At 37.7% G+C, this 22,330-nt stretch overlaps 4 protein-coding genes across 4 annotated transcripts; 3 read left to right on the top strand and 1 right to left on the bottom strand.

Moving 5' to 3' along the window:
* The first annotated feature begins 5,888 nt into the window (after positions 1-5,888).
* LOC149114938 (uncharacterized) lies at positions 5,889-8,087 on the top strand. Its single transcript, XM_089285617.1, has 2 exons — positions 5,889-6,065; positions 7,069-8,087. Exons 1-2 carry the CDS (start codon positions 5,923-5,925, stop codon positions 7,394-7,396), a joined length of 471 nt encoding a protein of 156 aa, XP_089141743.1. The 5' UTR covers positions 5,889-5,922; the 3' UTR covers positions 7,397-8,087.
* A 2,240-nt stretch (positions 8,088-10,327) lies between these two features.
* LOC110055211 (uncharacterized) lies at positions 10,328-13,184 on the bottom strand. The gene is made up of 3 exons (XM_089284604.1): positions 12,807-13,184; positions 11,784-12,095; positions 10,328-10,917 (listed from the first exon to the last, which is right to left on the bottom strand). Exons 1-2 carry the CDS (start codon positions 12,935-12,937, stop codon positions 11,813-11,815), a joined length of 414 nt encoding a protein of 137 aa, XP_089140730.1. The 5' UTR covers positions 12,938-13,184; the 3' UTR covers positions 10,328-10,917; positions 11,784-11,812.
* Positions 13,185-18,275: 5,091 nt separating this feature from the next.
* On the top strand, positions 18,276-18,915 carry LOC110055187 (uncharacterized). Its single transcript, XM_020761556.2, has one exon. The coding sequence runs from the start codon at positions 18,279-18,281 to the stop codon at positions 18,651-18,653; it is 375 nt and encodes a 124-aa protein (XP_020617215.2). The 5' UTR covers positions 18,276-18,278; the 3' UTR covers positions 18,654-18,915.
* A 1,595-nt stretch (positions 18,916-20,510) lies between these two features.
* LOC110055201 (uncharacterized) lies at positions 20,511-22,121 on the top strand. The gene is made up of 2 exons (XM_020761571.2): positions 20,511-20,758; positions 21,787-22,121. Exons 1-2 carry the CDS (start codon positions 20,598-20,600, stop codon positions 21,971-21,973), a joined length of 348 nt encoding a protein of 115 aa, XP_020617230.2. The 5' UTR covers positions 20,511-20,597; the 3' UTR covers positions 21,974-22,121.
* The last annotated feature ends 209 nt before the right edge of the window (positions 22,122-22,330 follow it).

The raw sequence follows: 22,330 nt of genomic DNA, 5'->3' as shown, positions 1-22,330 counted from the left end.
ACAGAGCAGGTCTAAAAGCAGGTCACTTCAAGGGCACAAAAAAGGTATTTTGGCGAGTTACATGACAAGTAGTAGGTACCGGGCCTATGAAAGTATGAATGTTTTGACCTGGTTTTAGACTTATAAAATGTCTTGACTTGGCGGGAAGGTGCATTCCGTGTCACAACAGTATAGTTACCCATAATGCATTGCAAGATGTATGTGAAAATAAAGGCTGCTGTTAGCCAGGAATCAGAACAAGCAAAGTCAAGACTATAGCATATTTGAGGAAACGAATGACCACTTGAATTGCTCTGTCTAAAAGCTTTCCCCAGGATTGAGATAATTATCACAAACAATGCAAAATAGCGACCTACACGAACTCGTTGGCGAGGTGATTTTCGACGTAGCAAAATTCTGAACTTCGAAATTCTGTAGGTTTCTCAGAGTTGAAAATAGCCGAAGAAGGGTTTTCTGCCCATGGAGAAAACAAGGAAAAGACAAAATAACGAACAAATTTTAAACCAAGGTAGCCGGGTTGATGATTAGAATTAACGCTAGTGGACTATGGTAATTCTAGGAGTTGAGAATGTGGACTGGACTTGGAAATCCGGATCATCACTTTTTCTGCCTTATTTGGTTCACCTTCTGGATGTTTAAATGTGAGTTTCTATAGTTCATTGTGCTTAAACAGTGACCCAAAATCAGTTCCAGAGTGAAATTCTTATTCTGAACCATCTTTCTGGCAGATAAGTTTGCGCAAACGTACAGAAACTGGTGTTTGAGGCTATTCCAAGACCCCCAGCAGAGAACATACATGTTTCCAAAAGCCCATTTTATCAAAAAGGAAAACTACTGTGCTAGGTGTTTTGGAAAGAATAAGTTATATTTTATCATATCAAGGGTATAAAGTGATGTTCAGTGTCGGATGGCACGTTTCGTGGTCATGACGTCACAAAACACATTTTTGTAAATAAGCCAGTTTGCAAAAGAACTTTTACGCCAATTTGCTGTCGACGTGTTGCTTAGGTAAATGAAATGTTGATAATATGATACAACATTAACTAACCCGTTTTTAAAAGATTTTATGAATACTTTAATATTGTCACGTGACCTATTTCCTAACATTGCACGGATTTAATGCAGAATAGGCAAAATTTAAAACACGCTATAAAAAGGTCTTTGTTAAAGAAATTGAAAAATTACTAGTCTTACTCACCATCAGTTGTTTTTTCCGCTCAAACAGGGTACAAAGTTTTGAAATAATAACTAGTCACGCGACCAGGCAATGGAGCGTAAACTCTATTGGTGTTGCTCAACAAGGTGAAACTATTTCGGGTGTAGCTTTTTAGGCTAAATGATCACATATTTATCACTTTATAAGTGATATGAAGACTTGTTATCGCGTTCAAGCACCCAGAAGCTTATGCCTGTAGTTTTTCTAACGAATTTATAAACAAATAGAACTGTTTCGTTCTCGAAGTGTAAAATCCTTTGTTTGGCTACCTTAAATGACGTCAATAACTTATAGCTGCCATTTCTTAACTAAAGCAAACATTTTTTATTGCTACTAACCGAAAAAAAACGTCAAGTGCTTTTATTTTTTCCATTAAAGCAAACATATATTTCTATTTTTCAACTGATATGCTGACCCTAACCCTAACCCTAACCATAACCCTAACCCTCGCTCTAACCCTAGCCCTAGCCCTCGCCCTAGCCCTAACTCTAAGCCTAGTCGTAAAACCTAACCCTAACCCTAGGCCTAAGCCTAAGCCTAGCCCTTGCCCTAAGCCTAACCCTAAAAGCTAACCCTAACACTAAGTGAGGTAACCCTTACCCTAACCATACCCCTTAACCTGACCAAATTTTTTCATCTATTTTGTAAAAAGCTTCCGTAGTTGTAGGAAATGTTCTTTTTCATAAGAGAAATGAATGAGCCTGTAATGGTAAATCAGGTCATAATGGGTGCCTTATTTGCCTCACAAGGTCATTAAGCGTCTCAAGCAATGATATTCCTAGACAAAGGGCTAAATTTCCCTTCATTTTATGAAATATTGAGGAATTTTATATTCATTACGCAATAACTCAGTGGGGGGCAGTATAGCAATCACGTGATAGTCATAAATCACAAGAGAGCATTGTTTTACTTAAAATAATATATAGTAAATTTGGCATGGCATTTGCCAGTTGCAATTTGTTCTGTGATAGACTAGTGCAAACCCGAAGACCCCACAAACACTCAAAATGTCCACTTTAAGAAAGCTTCCTCTTGAGTTTGTAAAGCTCCACGTTGAAACAGCTAGAAACTAAACTTTTCCAATTTGTTTCTCGAAAGCATGGGATGACACGTTGCAGCAGATATATGGGAGCCTGGTTTCAGCATATGGTCAAACATGTTTATTTTGACATCTATTTGAAATATAATAGAATTCAAAAATAGACTAAAATCACCAAGCCCATAAGGATGCTTTGAAAGATTATTCCACAAGTCGCATAGCATCTCTCCATCCATCCATCCATCCATCCATCCATCCATCCATCCATCCATCCAGCCATCCGTCCGTCCGTCCGTCCCTCCGTCCGTCCGTCCGTCCCTCCGTCCGTCCACCCCTCCATCCCTCCATCCGTCCATCCCTCCCTCCCTCCCTATCTATCGGGGGGCGATGTCCATGCTCTTCGCGTCTCCATGTGCTCGGTGCGTCTCCATGTGTTTATCTGCTGTTACCAGCAAATTGCGTATTTGAAGTTTGAAGTTAGAGTTAAGGCGTTAAATGACCTTGAAGCTAAGATTTACCGATGTCTTCACGAAATATGTACGACTTTTGGGATAAACACAAAAGTGCAGTTCGGCTGCTTGTTGTCTACCGTCTTGTCTTCGACCATAGTTAACTCTGCTTCGACCAAAAACCAACACTGCTTGGTGCGGAATACATCGATGGAGGAAATGCGTCGTTTCACTTTGCTGGCTTTGATTTCTGTGCGCAAAATATATTACTTTAACTTACCAAGTTGTGTAGCTCGTTATAGCGGGTTAAATGAATGGAAACAGAAGCCGCGCATTTAACTAGAGAATGTTGGTATGTAATCAAACACCTAGGAAGAATGTTCAGCTAGTTAAACGGCTTAGTGAATAACAGTTTATTTATTTTACATGAATGTAAATGATTATGTTTTTCTGTTCCCCTTAAGTCTCAGGTCACTGAAAGTAAATTAAAAATAACAAACAAAACTTGGCATAAACGCAGAGCCTAAATTATGAAATTGTGCAAGCCAAACCGAATTTCCCTTGGGGCAAGCGAGAAGATTTTCATGAACACAAATAGAATGGGAGCTTTAAAATTGCGTACAGGCCAGAGTTTAAGCTTGTTCTTTTGTTTACGTTTTGAATTCATGCTGAGTTTACGTCAAAACATGAAATTTTGAAGGCCTACAATTTTTGCGAGTCTACGGAAACTGGCGCCGTCACGCAACGTTTTGAACAATCGGCCATCGTAGTCCGTGCAGGAGACCTCTTCACTGGCATGGACTTTGACACCATGATATATCTGTCTGTGTAAAACCTCGGTTGTTCGTGAAAAATGTTGATTTTAGCAATAGACAGAGGTTGAAAGTCAGCTAGTTAAATAATTTAAGGTATATATATGAAAGTGACGGTGTCGAACGCACTCATGATCTTTGATTACCACTAGTTATATATACACGAGTGTTTTACTGAAAAATACACCAGTCGTAAGATTCATACGAAACCACATCCGGGACTCGAGTGGCGTATTTAAGATATCGATGATTTCACTAATATCAAGTTTGTGTCTTAAATTGTACTTAAGGACGGTGCCTACTAAATACAAAGGATTTTGCGCCAGGTTAGGACCATGCGAAAAAAGTAGATCATTGCAAGGGCTATTGGAATCCACAAAGAAAAATGGGCGCAGCCATGCATTTTTTCGAGATAATTAGCCTTAAATCTCAACAAAAAAGCTTAGAATTCGCCTTTACATGAAGAAAAGCAAACACGTTTAAAAGGATCTTGAAACTACCTGGCAAATGGTAACATAAAAACCATTTTTGGTATGTTTTTAGCGCTGATGCAACGATTTTGCCAAAATCGTTGCATCAGCGCTCTTGGCCTTCCTCTGGTTCAGCTAAAATACAGCCTTAATACCTTTTGCTCACAACTAGAAACTAATCACGTGTTGAATAGGTTTGCCACTTCCATTTCATAACATAAAATGTAGGGGTAACCACGCGTTTTTTAAAGTTATTCACATTTTTTGAAAACTTGTAGGTGCCAATTACATTTTTTCCTGTCACCTCCCCAGTAAGTAAGTCATTTGCGTATCTCGCACATGTTTTGCGCGCCTACTACGCCATCAGCAGGTTCATGTTTACAGCTGGATTTCAGTTAGTTTTTCAGCTGGAAGACGTTAATAGTTAGCGGTTAACGATATGCTGCTATTTTCGTGTTCCTGGTTCAAGTACAGGTTCATTGAACTTGATTTGGTCACAGTAGGAAAATTTTGCTTTCATTTTAGTCGTGTACTTAGTAGCGTAGTTGATTGCGTCAATGTCAACCTCAGCGCGCGCGTGGCGCTTAAACCATGCTTTGCGTGTTGCGCAGAACGTGTGTGCACTAACAAAAGTAGGCACCGTCCTTAAATTCGCTGGTGTATTATCGAAACATCTTCGGGTCTTCCTCGAAAGTTTTCGGCAATCTACGGTAATCTTCGGAATTTTTCGAAAAATTTTCGTGTCACCTTCGGACAAGTTTTGAAGAATCTTCGGAAATCTTCGGAAAGTGGTCGGAAATCTTCGGAAAATCGTCAAAAACGCCGTCATTAGTATGTTACTCGTAAAATATTTTTCTTGCCACTCGAACATAAAATTCATATCTTCTCGCCACCGTGTATTATCCTCTATATATATCGCGACATTTCAAGTTAAAAAGGCAGTTTTCGAGATAATCGAGTAAAATAAGTTTAGTTTAGAATTGCCATCAAAGTGAGCTAGAGAAGCGTTAACAACATAATTCTTAAGCAGGTAACAAAGAAACGTGCACGTTGACTGATATTGCAGAGGGAAGAATTAAAATATTTGTAGAGTATTTATCTCGAGAATCTCCGCTTCAATGGCTTCCGACAGAACCACTCTGGATTAAACGCATTTCGTTTTTTTTGGATTAAAACAATTTTGGATTAAACTAATATAGATAAGGCTACCAGTAGGTCAAGGTAGCAGTTTGACCTCGCTGACTTTGTTCAGGGTTTAAAGATCTCGACTGTGCAGCTTTTAATGTTTTTCGTGACCTAGCTTTGCCATTTATAATATCATGGTGAAATTTGGAATGTGTAGACTTCGGCTGAATGATAATGAGACTTCATCATCTTCAAACTCGCGGAAATTGTATTGTTTTCATTTCTTGGCCATTTTTATCAACGTTTTATTATTCAGTTACGTGAGATCAAGTTCTTTTATATCTCAAACGCCAGCTGGGTTTATCGCAATACTACATTATCCAGTGTATTCAGTCCTTTCTACTACATTAGGAGAATGGAATCAAAACTGTGCTACTGTTTGATATAAATTATTCTGTAAGCCTTTTTTTCAACCTAAACGAACGAATCAGACTTTAAGACAAGAAAAGTTGAAATTATTAATTTTGATAATTATGGTGGTTATCAGAGATTAGCTGTTAATCTTAATTAAGAGGGGCTCTCATATCTCATTAACTATATAGCTTCAATGCTGTGCAGTGGGGTTCCTTAGGTTAGCAAATATAGTGCTCTCAGTATTATTAATCCTCTCGCACTACAACTAGTTGCGATACTGTGATAATGTTAGTTGCAAAGTCATTTATGGCGCGATCTTGCTAGAGTTGCACCTAGCTCCTTTAATCTACGACGGGTACAAATAAAGGAAGCAGAACTTTCACGAGAGGAAGTCAAGATGAAGACTTTATCCCTTGCAGCATTCGTTGGCTGTATACTAGCCATAGGCTTAGCAATACAATTTGATGAGTATGATGGCGAACAAGTTAACTCTGACCTGAGGGAAACGGAGGATTTGCCATTTTTGAGGAAAGCTGAAGGGTAAGCTTATCATAGGGAAAAAAGAAACAATTCATAAATAGTTCCCTTAATGTCTGAGTCAGGTTCTATACAATGAAGGCAAAAGGTGAAAACGCACAGCAAGGAAAGCGAGCCGGGAAACTTCATAGAGTCCATGATGCTAATTTGGGACGAGTTCTCGCCCACGCTTATAATTATTATTGCAATTTATGTTTCAAATTTTAAGAGAATTTAGGTGGTATCTGGGTTATCCCAATGAAATAGATTGTTGAAAGAGTTAGTAAAGATGATACATATGGGGTTCTTGTTAATCCTCTGTTTTGACTCTTAAAATAATTTTTTCGATAACTCAATTCGGCACTCCGTGTTTTTGTCTTAATTTTTATCAAAGCATTTTTAGAGCATGAGAATACTGGCCAAACTGACCCTTAATTCATGAACAGAGCGACTGTTGCTGACATCATTGTTCATATTTTTTGCAGAGAAGAAATCTTTTAAGTTACCAACTGACTTTAGACATTTTTAGAGGTTGCCAAACACAGTGCAGTGTAGTTGGTGAAATGTTTGGCTCTTTTGGTGTAGTATTCAAGAAGGAATGGATGTTAATGACTGCTAAATTTCTGGGTGGCAAAAACTCTATTGAGCTCATAAATTATTTGTAAATTTTACCAATTCAACAATTAGGTTCCATGTTGTCTGTTCAGAAATATATCACAGATGACGTCAAAATGTAGCAAGAACAAAACGTGGCACACGATGCGATAGCCGAGGTAATCACTACTGTTCTTACAACATGTTAACGTCTTCTGTGATCTATTAATGAACAGACGCACTACAAAATAGAATCTATTTGATTTATATACCAAAGAAACACAAATTGTTAATGACGTCATCTATGCGTCTGTCCTGCCATAAGTAAGAACCAATCAAAATGCGAGAACAATTCGACATACTAAATAAACCGTGATAGCGAATTTGTACCAAACTATGAGGCCATTGTCAGTTTTTAATCTCATTTCAACAGGAAATATGTCTTTGACACAGAGGCTGAAATCCCTGATGGTAACACAATCGACGATCACTACGATGAGGATAATGCTAACAATAATGATGATGATGCTAATGATGATGAAGATGATGACGTCGATAAAGATATGAGTCTCAATGACCGGGATCTCGAAACAAAAACTAATCGGGCCAGCCAACTTAAGAGTTTATCTGATCCGCAGCGACGTATACGTATCCGACCCCGAGTGATGCGTCAAGTTCGCCGCTCTGTACGTAAGCCTCTTATGGCCAGGCGTCTCCGAAAATCTCCTCAGTCTCGACGCAAGGGTCAAAAGGGTCGCTAATTACATTGCCAATCTGTTTCCTCTAAAGAACTGTGTTTTGAATCTTGATGCCTTGATTATACTTTGCTTCCCTCTTTGATAACCAACCTATATTTGCAGCAGCCCGAACAACCAAAAATTGATATTGTTGAGTCCTCTTGTACGACAAGAATTAAAACGTATATGTAATTAAAACGTCTTGGGCAAGTGGCGGCAAGCGATGTCTGGACCTGTTTTACAAAAGAATATTGAGCAATAATTATGATTTTAAAAAAGGTATTTACCTTGTTCTACGAAGGATCCTATAACTGTGCTATTTAGCTTTCGTTAGTTCATAATCAAGACCAAAAATCAACGTAAATTGTCAAAAGGAATGATTAACGACGCTAAGTTCTGTCGATCAGTGATATCCGAGTTCAGTTTTTAGAACTTCTGATACTGGATCGTTTAGTGAGCTGTCGTGTTCTACTTGAATTAGACCTTCTCCAGGCGGTAAGCTATATGAAGTTTTGCTTAAGACAGCTTCATAATAATCAGTTTCAAACGAGGTTCCACATAATAATGAATAGTACGGTTGTTCATATATTTATGTTGATTGTTTAGAACAGAGAACTACTAATTATGGTGTCTTAGTAAGGTATTGGGTGATCAGTCTGACATTTGGCTCGAAGCGAGAAACGGAAGTAACCATTTAAGACTGACTGAAAATGTCCTTTCCATTATGACTTCTTTTTATCTTATCTTACGAGCTTTATTATTGTTATGGCTGCCTTCAGTCACTTTTTAAAGAGATGCTTCTGCTCTTTTTAGAATTATTTCACATTTTAACGAGATCCCTCTGCTCTTTTCAAAATTATTCTTTTATTTCTTTTATTCGAGACCATTTGCCACGGGTTCTTCCACTGTTGTACCTGAGTAGTTTACGAAACGAAAGGTAGCCGTCTACATCGTCAGTTATAGGACTGACTCTTAAGGTCATTCCCCAATATTGCATTGCGCATCCCTACTGCGCATAATTTCACGCGTGATTAGCGCGCGCGCATTAAAAAATGGCGCCATAGAGGTAAATCGTCATTTTCTCGCAAACGAGTATGATGACCTATCATTTTTTTCTGTTGTTTGGAATTGAGAAATAAATTTCTCTGTGTAAAATAAATATGGACCAATTCTCAGTGTAGGAAAAAAAGCAATCGTCGGAAACGTGAATTTAGCAAGCAATCGTGACTACAGTCATGGTTGTATTATAAGGATTTATATGGGTATAAACAAGGTGCTGTTGCTCCTAAACGAACATGGGAACCCCTCATTTTTATTTCAAAATTTAAGTTCCTATAATATAAACAGTCAATAGGCAAAGTTTCACAAAAATCTCATTGCAGGTTCTATTTCAGTGGAATGACCTTAAACCTTGAAGTTTTTAAACAAGTAAAGCAGTGAGCTCCAAGCTGGATGATTTTTCCTATATCTGGGAAATATTCGTTATGACTTGTTATTGGTGAACAATGTTGATGTTTCCATGGGCTCGTATTTTGGCAGGCATGTATTTGAAATTTTGGATTGAATCCACGTATTCTTTTGTTTTGTTCAGTGCTCTTGAATTGTTTGATTAGAGCCAGTTTTAGTGTTTTAGTCACACAATCCAGGATGTCGATTATTCGGAAATGCTGACGTCACTCCATATCACGCCATAGCATAGAGAAGCATACAGCCAGGAACTCTGAAATCTGAATAAATCAATCAGCGTTCAGCAGGTGCGAGAGACTCTACCGCCTGACTGATATGGAATGTGTGTACATTGACGTCGGGCCACTTTTTTTTTTACAAGAGACCGATTGAATATCCGTGAAAAGGGATTCAAGCAATAATATAAGTTGCGCCTCTGAGCCTTAAGTTCGGCGCATGCGTCCGGCAACTCGCTCTCAACAGCAAGCAACAAGCAACACGACCTTGCCACGTAAGATATTATTTGTGTTATCGTGAGCATAATATCGTGTCCCTTTTTGAATTAAACGCAAAAGTCCCGAGTTAAGTATTAAAAGACGACAAAATTTTAATGGAAGCACAAAATTTTAAATTCTATTTTTGTGAGGTGCCAAGCTAGGGAAATGGCCCGGTGAATGAGGTCGAAGACAAAGTACTCTTATCATGTCCTCTCGTTAGCTCGAGCTCAGTGCGGTTTCCGCTGCGGCTTGTATTGCCTTCAGGTGAACTATTTGAGAACTGTTGTAGTCCCATGACTACCTGTGATCATGAGAAAAATACTACGACGCAGCGTTTTTCCACAGCTCATATTTATTCAGCATATCCAGCATTTGTGCCAAACTACAGCAGAATAAGTAATCAGTAAGCCTGGCTTTCTCTTATAAAACGAGAAAAAACAAAACAAAAAAAACAAAAAAGAATTTAAAAAAAAGAAGAAAGCTCAAACTTATTTCGAATATCATTGCCATTTTTCTTTTCTGAACGGAAATCGAGCCCATGGACCTCCGCTTACCGGTCAGACGCTTTACCACTGACTAAGAGGAGACTCCTCGAAGTTCAATCGATATATATGAGTTATTGACCAAGCTTGTTCGGTCAAGATATAATGATTATAAATGGTTATTGGCTAAGTTCTTTTTTTTTTAATATTTGCATGTTCATGAACCGAGACGGAGTGGAGATCCATAAACACGCAAAAAAGAAACAATATCCAGCCATCTTGATCGAACATGTTTGGTCACTAACAAAGTTACTATATAGAAAAAGAACACAATTTTCTTGCGGGACACAGCGGGTAGTCCCGATCGGTCAAGATTGGGCCATCTTGCCCGCTCGGGTAGCCAATCACAGCGCTGGGTTCAGTTCATCTCGCTCGCTCACTGAGCTAGTCATATGATAACATAGATATTGCAATATGACAAACGTTTCCGCTTACAACTGATGGAAACAAATGGGACGCAAAGATGGAACTCTCGTTTAGTGCACTTTATTATCCAAAGTGGTAACAACAAGTTTCTGTTTATGCTTTTACATTCTATACAGTTCTTTATCTTAATCTAATTGGCAGCGTTCGATAGATCAATTTTCTAACATGGCTTCAAGGCTTTCAGGACAAACTTCTATATTTGGTATTGTGTTTTTTTCATTTGTACGCAACTCTCTTTTGGGAATTGAGGGACTAAAGAAACTTGCCATTTTGTCCAGAAAGCTTCGAAACCATGTTCGAAATTTGATATATCGAACGTCGCCTATTGACATTTTATTATCTAGCGATGTGATTTGCATCTATCTATATTTATCTAGTTAATTAATCTTTATTCATCTCGTTTTTATTGTAGTTTTTAGCTAATTTTACATTATTGAACTTTTTTAGTTTTTAATTGGTTTAAAGCTATTTTTGTTATGTGCAGGTGATTATATTTTCATGTAGTCTGCGCAATATAAATGTAAATTGTTAATTATTAATTAATTGATCATTGAAGTAAGCTAATCTTGATGGAGCAGGTGGTTTATGGTGTATCCGGTTTCTCTCTTTTCTTCCTCGGGACCCTTTGAGAAATCTGATGAAAATAAAATTATGTTACTTCAGAAATTGCTCGCACATAAGTCATCGTCTAGCTCTCAGATCATGAACAGACTGAACAGACCCAGAAATTGAAATAAAAAAGAGAGCGATGTACCAGATTCACGTAGAACTATCAGACCTTTTAAGGCATTTAGAAACAATACCTAGAACAATGAAATTTATGTAAGAAATAATAATAAAAAAAAAAGAACAGAAAACGGCATGATCTTTGCATAACTTCATCTATGGACAGTTGATATTAATATAAAAGGTTATGGAAGCCTGATGGGCTTGTCATCGCTTGCACAATATAATTACTTCTGATTTCTCCCATACCTTATTTACTGTTTGCATTATACAACATTTATTTCCCCACTTAATTCAGCAGATATAAAATGTACACCACAATTGTGTTTGTATAGCCTCGTGCAAAAGAGAAAGAGAAAGTAGCACGCGTACTATGATAAGATGTTTATAGTTAAAAACACAACCCCCTACCAATTGCAAGCTTCCGATTGCATGGGTAACATTTCTTTGTATCCTTATGTTTCGTTCTCGGATTGCAGTTGAAAACCAACTTCTGGTCATTAATATTAATTTTAAGCCATAGATTTATACTTCACGTGAAATAACAATAATACACACATAGGAAACTAGAGATTCCTAATTCTTGCAGTCAAATCAAGTTATAAATTCAAGTAACTGATTATAAATATCTAAACTCAAGTGAGAAAGTTTCTTTATAGTTTTGAGATATTGATAATAATAATAATAATAATCATAAACAGAAGTTTAAATTCATGCTGTAAATGAGGCTATCGAAAGAAAAAAAGTTCGGGGGTTAGTTTTGGATGTGCTTACCTTGATTACAATCAATTAGCCTTGCAGTTTTAACCGCGACCTCGTCGACGACGTAACCATCGACCAACTCGCCTTCCACGACGGTGGCGGCGGCGGCGGCGGAAGCGACGAGCAAGTCGGCGAGCACCACGAAATACGCGAATTACGGGAAGAACGGGCCACACCGGATCAGACGACTGCTGTACTGGATTGGATAGAGAACTTTCTCCCTCGTCTACGTCGTCTTCGTCGTCATCGTCGTCTTGGTCTTCGTCTTCTTCCTCCTCGTCTTCATCCTCAAACTGGTTATCTTCGTCCTCTTCATTGTCATCACTGTCTACCTCACCATCGTAATCTTCAGACTCACGATTACTAAAGATAAGGTAAGAAAGAAGAGAGAATGCCAACAATTATTGTGCCTGTGTGTAATAATTATTGTGTTGGCTACAGGGGCGCACACTTTTCCCTATGGCTTACTTAGCCAGAGAGAGCAGATTGAAGTTTTCTACTAAACATGTATGGGAGGTTGTCATTGTGTTTCTTCGATTTTGAGCCGAGCAATGTCTTTCTGTAAAATCGAAACAGACCAATTTATTTAATTTTATACAAGGGTAATCAATAATCAGAAAGCGAACTCCTTTAGTACTAGTGGAAGATATAATGTTGGTCTCGGGAAGTTCCAGCTCCCATGAATGCTAAGGCTGAAAATATTATACATTATCGTGTCCTGCTATTTCATTAGATATCAATTTTGTGCGTATACGCCATCTAGACGTTGTTTGAGTTATTATTAAGACAATGTGAAGTTCATGCCAAGTGTTAGGCTTTCATTAATATAAACATTTTGGTCAAGATCCTTGAAGTTATAAAATGGTCTTTCGTTACGAGGATTGGAAGGAATGCCTTGTCTTGAGGCTTGTAAAGATTCTCAAAAGGGGGAAGAGATGGGGATCAGTTCTTAATGTCAGCCATCTTTTTTTTATTTTTTTCTCTTTTGATGTTTTTTTCCTATCCCCAGCCAGTGTTAACATTAAAGCCCCATACCTTTGAGTTATGTCGTTTCTAATTTCTCCCAGTGCGTTGTTATACGCCACTGCTTCATCTTCAGTATATGGAAGTGCCAAGGTAATGGCAAGCACGAAGCCAGCCAAAGCTGCGAGAATCAGACCTTTCATCTCAGAGACCTGTTTGCTTCTACCCAACGAAAAGCCCCAAATGATACATCTTTATACCTTTGAATTAAGGAGGGGCCGGGCATGCCTCACTGAAAATGTCTCAACATATCAGGATATTGACTTACCACGTCAATGTTATTTCCTGTACCACGTTCCGGCTCTAGTGTACTTGTAGAAAGCAAAAATAGATAAATATAATGTAAATATAACCATGGATATTGAAAACACCAGTTCTAAAACATGCGCCGTGAAACGTTACACACCTTACACACATTCTTCAGGTTTTCGATAACTTCAGGTTTTATCCTTACAGGTTACTCGTTTTTCGAGGGAATTCGAAGAGATTCTTTGGAATCTTATGGTCTGAAAATACTTTAAATTGCTTTTAATTGTGTTTTGGTGTTATTTTTGAACGAGTTAAGTATTTTAGTTTCCTGAAGCATGGCAAAAGTGATGATTCCCTTGATATCTATCGTCTTTTAAGGTCACTCTTGAGCATGTTCACGGATACCTTTCGCAAAGAAAAAAAGGTTATCAAGTGTCACCGAAGGAACGCGGTCCTAAGCTCACCCCACAACCCCTTGCCTCGTCGATATATTTTTTTCGGTGTTGATTCAATTTACGGGCTGTCAGAATGCAGAAAATAATCTAATCCAATCGTGCTACGCAGTGTACAGGAATTACGTCAAATCCCACCATCAGTTCTCGCTTACTTTATTCCGCTGGGGGGGGGGGGGGGGAGGGGGTGGCAACACTTGAATCAAGAATATAGCAACGATATTCCATGCCAGCTATTTATTGTATATTGTTTATTCACTATTATGTTTTGACATTTTTGGACATTTTTACCTTTATCGTCACACGGGACAATTTTTTAGGAAATGACAGTTTAAATTGTGCGAGTTAATGTTGCAATTAGTGACATTTGAGGAGAACACTTATGCAGTCTAGTAGGATACAATATTGATATCAAATGCCAACTTTTCCTTGTGAGAGGCTGGTGTTCTAGATGCCACTAGCAATATTAAACTACTTTCACCTTCGGAAAGTAACATCACTTCCGTGATGGACTCAAATAGAAAGGTTAAACTAAACTACAAGGGAATATGACTAGGCTACATAAGCGACTTGGCCCGGCAAAATAGATTTTATGTATATTTTTATACAATGTTGCTCGGCGATAAAACGTTGTAAATGTTGGCAAAATTATTGGACACAATGTACACTCGTATTAAGATTATTGGTCGCTAACACTCGTCATAAGAAAAGCCCTAAATACTAAAAATTTTATTAAAAAGCCAATGGGTACCCTGTAGGTTTACATTTGGCTGTGAAGAAATTGTAATGCTACACCGATTGGCTGGAAATTAGCCTAGTCCCAAAAACATGTAAAATGGAAATTTTGATGCGCAGGGATCATCATTATCCTAAGCTCCCTATCAATCGCCATATATATTCATACACTGTACCTATACATCCAGTCTTCAACTTCATGATTTGATACAAGAGAACAAAGAAACTAGAATACGACTTTCTCGTCCCATCCAAAGAAAGGGTTACCCGTTAAATCATGCTCTTTTATATAACTGTAAAAAGCGTTGCTTCAAGTACTGTTTTTATCATAGTTAGCTGAGCTATTGGTATAGCAGTTTAGTTATTTGTTATTCTGGTTTTTTTCTAGGTTCATGGGACAGTCTTGCAATCCATCCGAGATCAAACAAACAACAGAAAAACTCATGGGGACAATTTTTTTGATTAATAAGCCTTTGGCATTGTCAAGATCTGTAAGTATCCTATGAACTTCTGAAGATCAAACGTAAAACGTCTTAAGTTTCCACCAATTATATTAAATACCCTTCCGTTAAATTTTTTAGTTAGAGTTTTGGGTCTCTCAAGAACGGTTCTTGGGTTGGGAAAGATTTGTGATGCTGAGACTTTGAAACAGTGAATAGAAAGAAAAAAGTCCTATCTCCGTCCGATCTCGTCCCCCTCCAATTGGCCTACCTTGAACGAGTTTCCTTTGCTGTTTGTTTTAGATCAAAGCTAGATTATCTGAGTTCGCTTTTCTGACAAAGTGCCAATAACTGGGATGTTGGAAAATCGCGTTTCTAATCTTAGTTTGACAGCAAAATTTAGCTATACACATACACACACGATATAACAAGTTATTCTCAAGATACCACTCCAAACATTAATGTACGATCCTCGACCCAACCTCGTTGGCAATAAACAGTTTCCCGTACGTCACCCCTACCCTTAAACCCGTTTTCGTTGTGTTGGTAAATAGTTCAAAAGGTATTGGTTCACCTCTGCGACTCCAGCAGTTTGTAAATAAATTCCTAAAACCTGCATAGCTTAGCTCTCGATAATATATCTTTATTTTGTATTGTTCCTTTTAGATATGATAAAAAGGGAAGTTCCTTTTCCTATTGTAAGGCTATGTATTCCACATTAAAATTTCTTAGGCTGGGTAGTGCCATTTTATATTGCGCTACAAAAGGCTTTTTTTGTCTGTTGTTCCTAATCGCAATATATCATTTTTGTGAGGTATTTTACCACTGCAACAGTCAGCTATCACCATCCCATAGACGTGATTTGAAGCGTCTGATGTTCCATCGAATTTTTGATTAAGAGAGGCCTCAAGGCTTCTGGGGAGTGCCACGAATAGAAATTCGTGTATTGAAAGGTTTCCGTAGGATTCTTGTGAATATGCGTGTGAAGGCTGAATTCTTTGCTAGATCTGTCAGCCTCGTTGCTAGGTCTGTCAAAAAATAAACAATCATGTTGGTAGATTGATGAACTCTCTTCCACGATAGTACATTTTCCTTTTTTGCCAGTGATCACTTTCTCTTAATCACATGTCAGCGCTTTAGAATCATTTATGTTACAAATAAATGTGAGTGGCTTTTGACGTTACTTCATGATATGGAGGTTCGGGGATTAGTCACATAAATAAAAACATAAAGACAAATGTTATTGTTCTGTAATAAGTAAAAAGACTAATATATTTATAGCGATAGTCAATTCCTTAGGAAGAAACTTTATCCTGTTGTCCAGCTGACTGGTAAGCTCTTCAAATCCGATGAAAAGAGAGAAAATAGTCCTGACCCTTGAATTAACTCCGTTGATGGAATACCGCTTTGTTTTTTCCTCCACAACACTCGTATTGTTGTTAGTACCTAACTTCAAACCGTGAAGTCGGTGATGATCAACCCGTGTATAAAACTAGACTGCTTGTAACATTTATTTGTTTTCATGTCAACGGCTAGTATGAAGCTAAAACCAAGAACGAAGATAGAAGCGACAGGAGCTTAAGGTGATTCCTCACATTTGCATCGCGCATCCTTACTGCGCATAATTTATGGCGTCACTAGGGTACGCTCGTACACGCGCTCATTGAAAACATTGCGGATTTGCCTTGATATTGATTTCTGTCGGTTAAAAAATGGCTATAGCTCACTAAGGCGCTCGGGCACCCCAATTTTTTTCCCGTCGTTTTAATCAACTAATCATTAGCTTTGCGTGAGAAAAGACTGATCTGATTTTTATTGCTGAAAATTGAAGAAATAAGGAAAATAGCAGCTGCACTGTAGTCTTTTCTATTTCGCTGTTTGATAGCCGTGGCAAGCGATTTGGTTCCAATATTTTAACAAGGGTTCAGCTGTCTGTCAAAATCAAACTTAAAAGGTTTATTTGCATCCGACAAAAGTATCGACTTTAGTTTGAGGCGTGTTTTCATGAGTCTGGGCTCCCAAAGATTTTACAATAACTTGGAATGCGTTCTTGCAATAAGCATTAGATAATGTCAAAATGGGACATTTTCAATGCCTCACTGCTACTTAACGAGCACAAGCACCCCTTTTTATTTTATAATTTAAGTTCTCATATGATAAATATTCAGTGGACAAAGTTTGAACAAAAATCTATTGACAATTTTATTTCAGGGAAATTACCTTAAAGTAGGTAGCAGGGCATCTTTGGATGCACATTTTCATGTTTGTTTGTTTTTTTTTTTGTAAGATTGACTAACCTGCTAAGTTTTAACAGTTTCACACTCTAAACATTTAAGAAGAATTTGAATCTCTTTTCCTTCTGTTGAGTAGTCAATATACAAGCTGATCTATTGATTCAGACGGGCGCAAACGATGCCACATTTAGTCAAGTTGTGAAGTTTAAAGTTAACAATCTGAGATAACGCACACAATAACGCATGTAAGGGATCGAGTGAAGAAAAACCAATTGGACTACTTTAAGTTAAGAGCTGCATCGAGCTAATCGAGAGATCCTCTCGAAAAAGGAAAACGAATATAATGGAAATTACTTGACCTCACGATCGTTACATTCCAAGTGTATATTTAGAATTTTACATTGAAGGCATGTCCACAGCACGTTGTAGTTACCAGCCATGAATCTTACATACTGTAATAGCACCTTGAAACTTTTAGTCTAGATCGAATGATCATTTTCTTTTTTTAAGCACAACAAGGCCTTTAGTTCCATCTTGGACATCTTTATTTACTTACAGTGGTTAGAAACTAATACATGCATGTGTTTTGAACTGAATATTTTAATATAAAATTCCAAAACCTCTTCCCATTCGATGGGATTGAAACTGATATTGTGCGCTCCAAGCTCTATTATTCCCTTGCATGGTGCGATCTCAAGGAAAAACTGCTAATTCCGCGAACCAATTAAGGTCAAACTTTAAGAAGCTTTATATTGCGTTTTACTGTCTAATATAAGTATACGTAAGTACTTTTTTTCTCATGAAAAAAACCCACTTAGATCTCTTCTTGATCCTCGGAAACCACTTAGACTCTCAATGTTCGAGTTGTTGAGTATTAAATAGATCAATAAGCTAAAATGACCACCTACGACATCTAGAGTCAATCGATGTGGCTACTTCTTTCATTCTTAATTAATCCACAAAATAAATAGCATGAAATGGCTAAAGACGAGGTAGTTAACGAAGAGAATTTCATCGTCGTAGGTTTGGAGTAAGACATATAAGTCATTTATTTTAAAGTGGCGATTCTGATATCAGTGATCATATTTGGAGGGTTATGGAAAACACGGGAATTAAAATAGAAACATGGAGTGCTTATTTAGAAAACTTTGGCTGTTTAGCCAGTAACATGATAACATTGTTCATTTGACATCTCGTCATCATATCACGTCCGAACTCAGATTTCGTTTCCAAAGGTACAAATTGAACTAGTAGGTTTTGCTTGTCACCCAGAAACGAAGAAGACGTTGCGATGAATGGACTCGTCCTATTATCTATTATTCTGTAATACAAAAACATAAGGCGTGGGACTTGGCATGGTAGTAGCCATATACAATGTTAACTACTGCAGTCGTGCGTTTGGCTTTATTAAGTCGTACATTTCCTAACAGTTCGATTAAAAACATGCTGTTCTTTTTTATTACCATTATTGTATGTTACAATGACCTGGATTGGGATGACGAAAAATATTTTCCAGATGGAAAAGAAGATGAAGACGACGAAGAAGATGACGATGACGATGACAATGACAATGATGACAAAGGAGATGAAAGAGAGAATAACAATCCTTTGAGTAATCCACTAAAGAAGTCATCAGATCCATTTATTCGATTTTGGGAAATCTTCCGCCGCTTCCGTCGCCGACGTCGATGCCGTCGTGGAGGCTTTCGGTTTCGAGGGTTCTTTGGACGCCGTCGAGGTGGACGCTGATAAATCTGCAGCACCGCTTTCTTAAAACGTAACGTAAGGACATTTCCGTTTCTTAGTTTAATCATGGTTAAAGGGGGAAGCTGGTTGATAGGAAATCTTAGTAGGTAAAAGCACAAAAAGTTTCTCCTTTTTCGAAATCTGAAACAATCTGGATCCATGATTAAAAGTATTTTGTTACTGGTTTACAAACCTATCACAGGACGTTTCAGCTGCTGCGACAACCTTCTTCAGTTAAAAAAAACTGTAATTAAGTAAGGGCGTCTCTGACGTTATATGAATAAAAAAAACGAAATTCAAAAAATGTATAATAAATGTGTTATTTTATGAAGATTCTATGGCAGGGAGGGGGTATAATTCAAAATGTTAGTAACACAATAGCGTAATAACTGCGTAATAACTGGGAATTTTTTAAAGTCTCCTACAGATGTTTGGGAATGAAATTTGGGAATGGAGAGGCTGTGTTTCCTCTAGCGTACAATGACGAGTGTTTTCGACTTGCTCTCGATCTACAACTTGAATAGCTAACTATTCAGTCAGGTCCCTTTCATGCTCGTTTAAGATTTGGAGGAAAATGGCAACTGCGTTCAAAGAGACTTAAATGTGAAATAGAAAATGGGGTATGGGTGAGGGAGGGAAAATAAAAACCGAAAGAAAAAGAAGAGAACGCGGCCTAAAGGATGGAGGGAATGAGCGTGAAAGGAAGTTGCGAGCACTAAGAATCTGGGCTAGAGAACTCTAGCAACATGAAAGTGATATGAATACATTAGGGAGTCAGATCTTATACACGCTCTGCAAGGGACTGGTGTGAATAACTCCTTTGAATAAAAGAGTCAATGAGTCAACTGTAATAACGGAATTTTCACGGTCGATGACATCCAGTGATAATATGTGCATGCAGATTAGCAATCGCTGGACCTATCTCTCTGTTCCTTTACTAATTGATGGTATGCTTTCCAGCTGGTCTTCACATCAGTGACATTATCTGACAATTAATTGACGCTTGACCTCATTGAGACTCTTAGTAAAAAGTAGCGTTTCTATTGCAGCTGCTGGAAAAGAATTATTTTCAGAATCTCTCCTTGTCGCTTTTAGAGAGATAATTAGCCTTCCATATTTCATAGCATTCGCTATAAGTTAAAAAAAAAATCACCTGTGAAAAATGGGTTTCTTATCCCAGATAAGTAACTATTAGAGATAACGATTTTCTGATCAATATTTATCAACAGAAATGAAAAGAACGGCAGAGGGAATGATTAGTTCAACAATATTGGTCTGATAGCATTGTTTCCTACAAAAGCTGATTTTCTTTATGCACGAAATTAGCTTTTTGCCCAATGATACTTAACACGTATCGTGTTTTTCTTTATTTTATTATTATTATTATTTTTGATATTTCGATATGGTGATTGAAGAAAAATCTGGCTAATATGCTGATGAAGACCACCGTCTAAATCCATCGTCACTACTATGATTTAAAGCTTTAAGCCTGCAAATTGGTAAAGACGTGTTGATGATAAGTCTCGATCTAACACGAGATAAACAGAGATTCTAGAGATAGGAAAATATAATATTCGATTATCATGAAATTAATAAATGTACCCAAAATAACCGTAACATGCACTTAAAGTTAGTAGAAACTCCTGAACGGAAACGACAGCTTTCTTCTTTATTCAGAGGTTGGGACAAAAGGAACTTTCTTTAATTATTCCAAAATAATGCGTGAGAAAGAATAGAATCTCTACTAGCAGATAATCTTATACATAGAGAAAACTGATCAATACTGAGGTGGCGTTCAATGACGAATGTTTAAGGATCTTTATCAGAAAAGTGGGCACTTGTATGTATATTGATGAGGTAGTGAGGTAGAGCTGATCAACTTACGACGAAGCGCTACTTTTGGCAGAGTTAACGGCTTGATTAGACTGTAACTTTTGATAGCGAGATATGAAGAACTGGATCAATGTGGCGTTTGGTGTTTTCCTCCTAAGTTCAGCATGGAAAGGATGTCTCTCGAATCTCTTACAGGAGAAGGAATCTGATTTAGCAAACTTGCAGGAATTTAATGCGGTCGAGAGAATCGAGGACACTCCATATGGTCTACATGGGTTGGTATTAATTGAATAACGATATTTTGTAATACCTATTGAAGAATACAAATCCGTAAATACTGCACATTCTTCATTGCGCAAAGCACTAACTTAGTTATACAGTCACACTGCTCGGAGGTTTGCGAAGTTATTTTTGATTGACCAAAGGGTTTTCGAGTCGCTGCTCTCTTTGAGTAATATGATATATTTTGAGAAAATCACTCTTAATCCGTCTATATGACGCAAGGTGGAATGAAAGACAAAAAAAAGGGCGATTCGATAAAGGCATATGCTTCGTTATGGAATAACATATCCATATTTGGAATAAAAACGCTCTCTGGTTAAAAATATATTGAAAACATAAGCTTTCGGCTATCAGTCTATAGCCTTTCACGAATGAAAAATGTGGCGTGCAAGCGAAAATATATACGAATGGGGTGCGAAAAATTGAGCGTGAAAAACAAGCGTGAAAAAAGCTAGAAGATAAAAATGTAAATGAGGCCTGATTACAATAAAATCGAGTATTGCCTAGGCAACGGTTTTGAGTTGTTTTCCGCGTCGACGGTTTTTGCTGTGTGCCAAGATTCTAGTGTTTTCCGAACGCGGTAATTGCCTTTGTCAATGACACAAGCATTGTCGAAATCAATGGAGTGATTGTTTTGCCACGCATGGTTGGCAACATTAGAGCCATTTGAATAGTTCTTCAAGTTTCGTTGATGTTCCTTTTTTCGGGTTTGGAAGCATCTTCCGGTTTCTCCTATGTAATTCCAAGGGCAGTCTTTACATGGAATTTTGTAAACCGGAAGATGCTTCCAAACCCAATTTTTCGCACCCCATTCGTATATATTTTCGCTTGCGCGCCACATTTTTCATTCGTGAAAGGCTATAGACTGATAGCCGAAAGCTTATGTTTTCAATATATTTTTAACCAGAGAGCGTTTTTATTCCAATATGTCTTATCCTGGTTACAGTTCTATTTTTACTCATATCCATTTTTGACAGGTTTCATTCTTTGTATAACTTAACTATTTTATGGTATCTCATAGTTATGATGAAAATAAAGAAGATATCAATGAGAGTAACGCTGAAGATGGTCATTCTGATATAGCTTTCCTCAAAGATTCAAGCTACCGTCGTAAACGTAACCGTCATTGCATCTGTTACCGGCGATCCTCTCGTCGACGTGGTGGTGGTGGTGGTGGCTGGCGACCCTTACCCCGCCCCTACAAGTAACGAACTTGACTCTGTTTCTTGACTTTCCATTCCTTAATGTTACACTTTGGAAAGTTGTAAGATTTCATAGAAGCTTGTGTAAGCACTGTAAAAGACTATAAAGCTTTGCTCCTAGAATGGAAGGCGATTAAATATCTGGTTTGTGCTATTTCCGCAGCGCTGTTCTTTTCTTTGATCATGAACTTGTCATTCGCTATAATTCATGTCTTGGAGCAAACTTTCTGTTCGTAATTGAGTTTCCTTACGGTAGTCCGTTACATGAACACGAAGTGTGTTCATCCTATGCATTTAAGCATTTTGTACAGTCAACTTGTCGTACTTAAAAAATCATGCTTCGCAATGCTCCAAAATGGATCA

Source organism: Orbicella faveolata, unplaced genomic scaffold (assembly GCF_042242905.1).
Source record: "Orbicella faveolata isolate gen_17 unplaced genomic scaffold, um_ofav_v1 contig_13, whole genome shotgun sequence".
In the NCBI taxonomy this organism is placed as follows: Eukaryota; Metazoa; Cnidaria; class Anthozoa; order Scleractinia; family Merulinidae; genus Orbicella; species Orbicella faveolata.
Note: the sequence above shows the minus strand (reverse complement) of the source record. Positions and strands in the feature narration are given on the sequence as shown.

Coding starts and splice junctions, on each gene's coding strand:
- LOC149114938 (XM_089285617.1), top strand. CDS start 5,923: ATGAAGACTTTATCCCTTGCAGCATTCGTTGGCTGTATACTAGCCATA. Junction 6,066..7,068: donor TTTTTGAGGAAAGCTGAAGG/GTAAGCTTATCA, acceptor TCATTTCAACAG/GAAATATGTCTTTGACACAG.
- LOC110055211 (XM_089284604.1), bottom strand. CDS start 12,937: ATGAAAGGTCTGATTCTCGCAGCTTTGGCTGGCTTCGTGCTTGCCATT. Junction 12,096..12,806: donor AGAAACGACATAACTCAAAG/GTATGGGGCTTT, acceptor TGAGGTAGACAG/TGATGACAATGAAGAGGACG.
- LOC110055187 (XM_020761556.2), top strand. CDS start 18,279: ATGTTAACTACTGCAGTCGTGCGTTTGGCTTTATTAAGTCGTACATTT.
- LOC110055201 (XM_020761571.2), top strand. CDS start 20,598: ATGAAGAACTGGATCAATGTGGCGTTTGGTGTTTTCCTCCTAAGTTCA. Junction 20,759..21,786: donor ACTCCATATGGTCTACATGG/GTTGGTATTAAT, acceptor GGTATCTCATAG/TTATGATGAAAATAAAGAAG.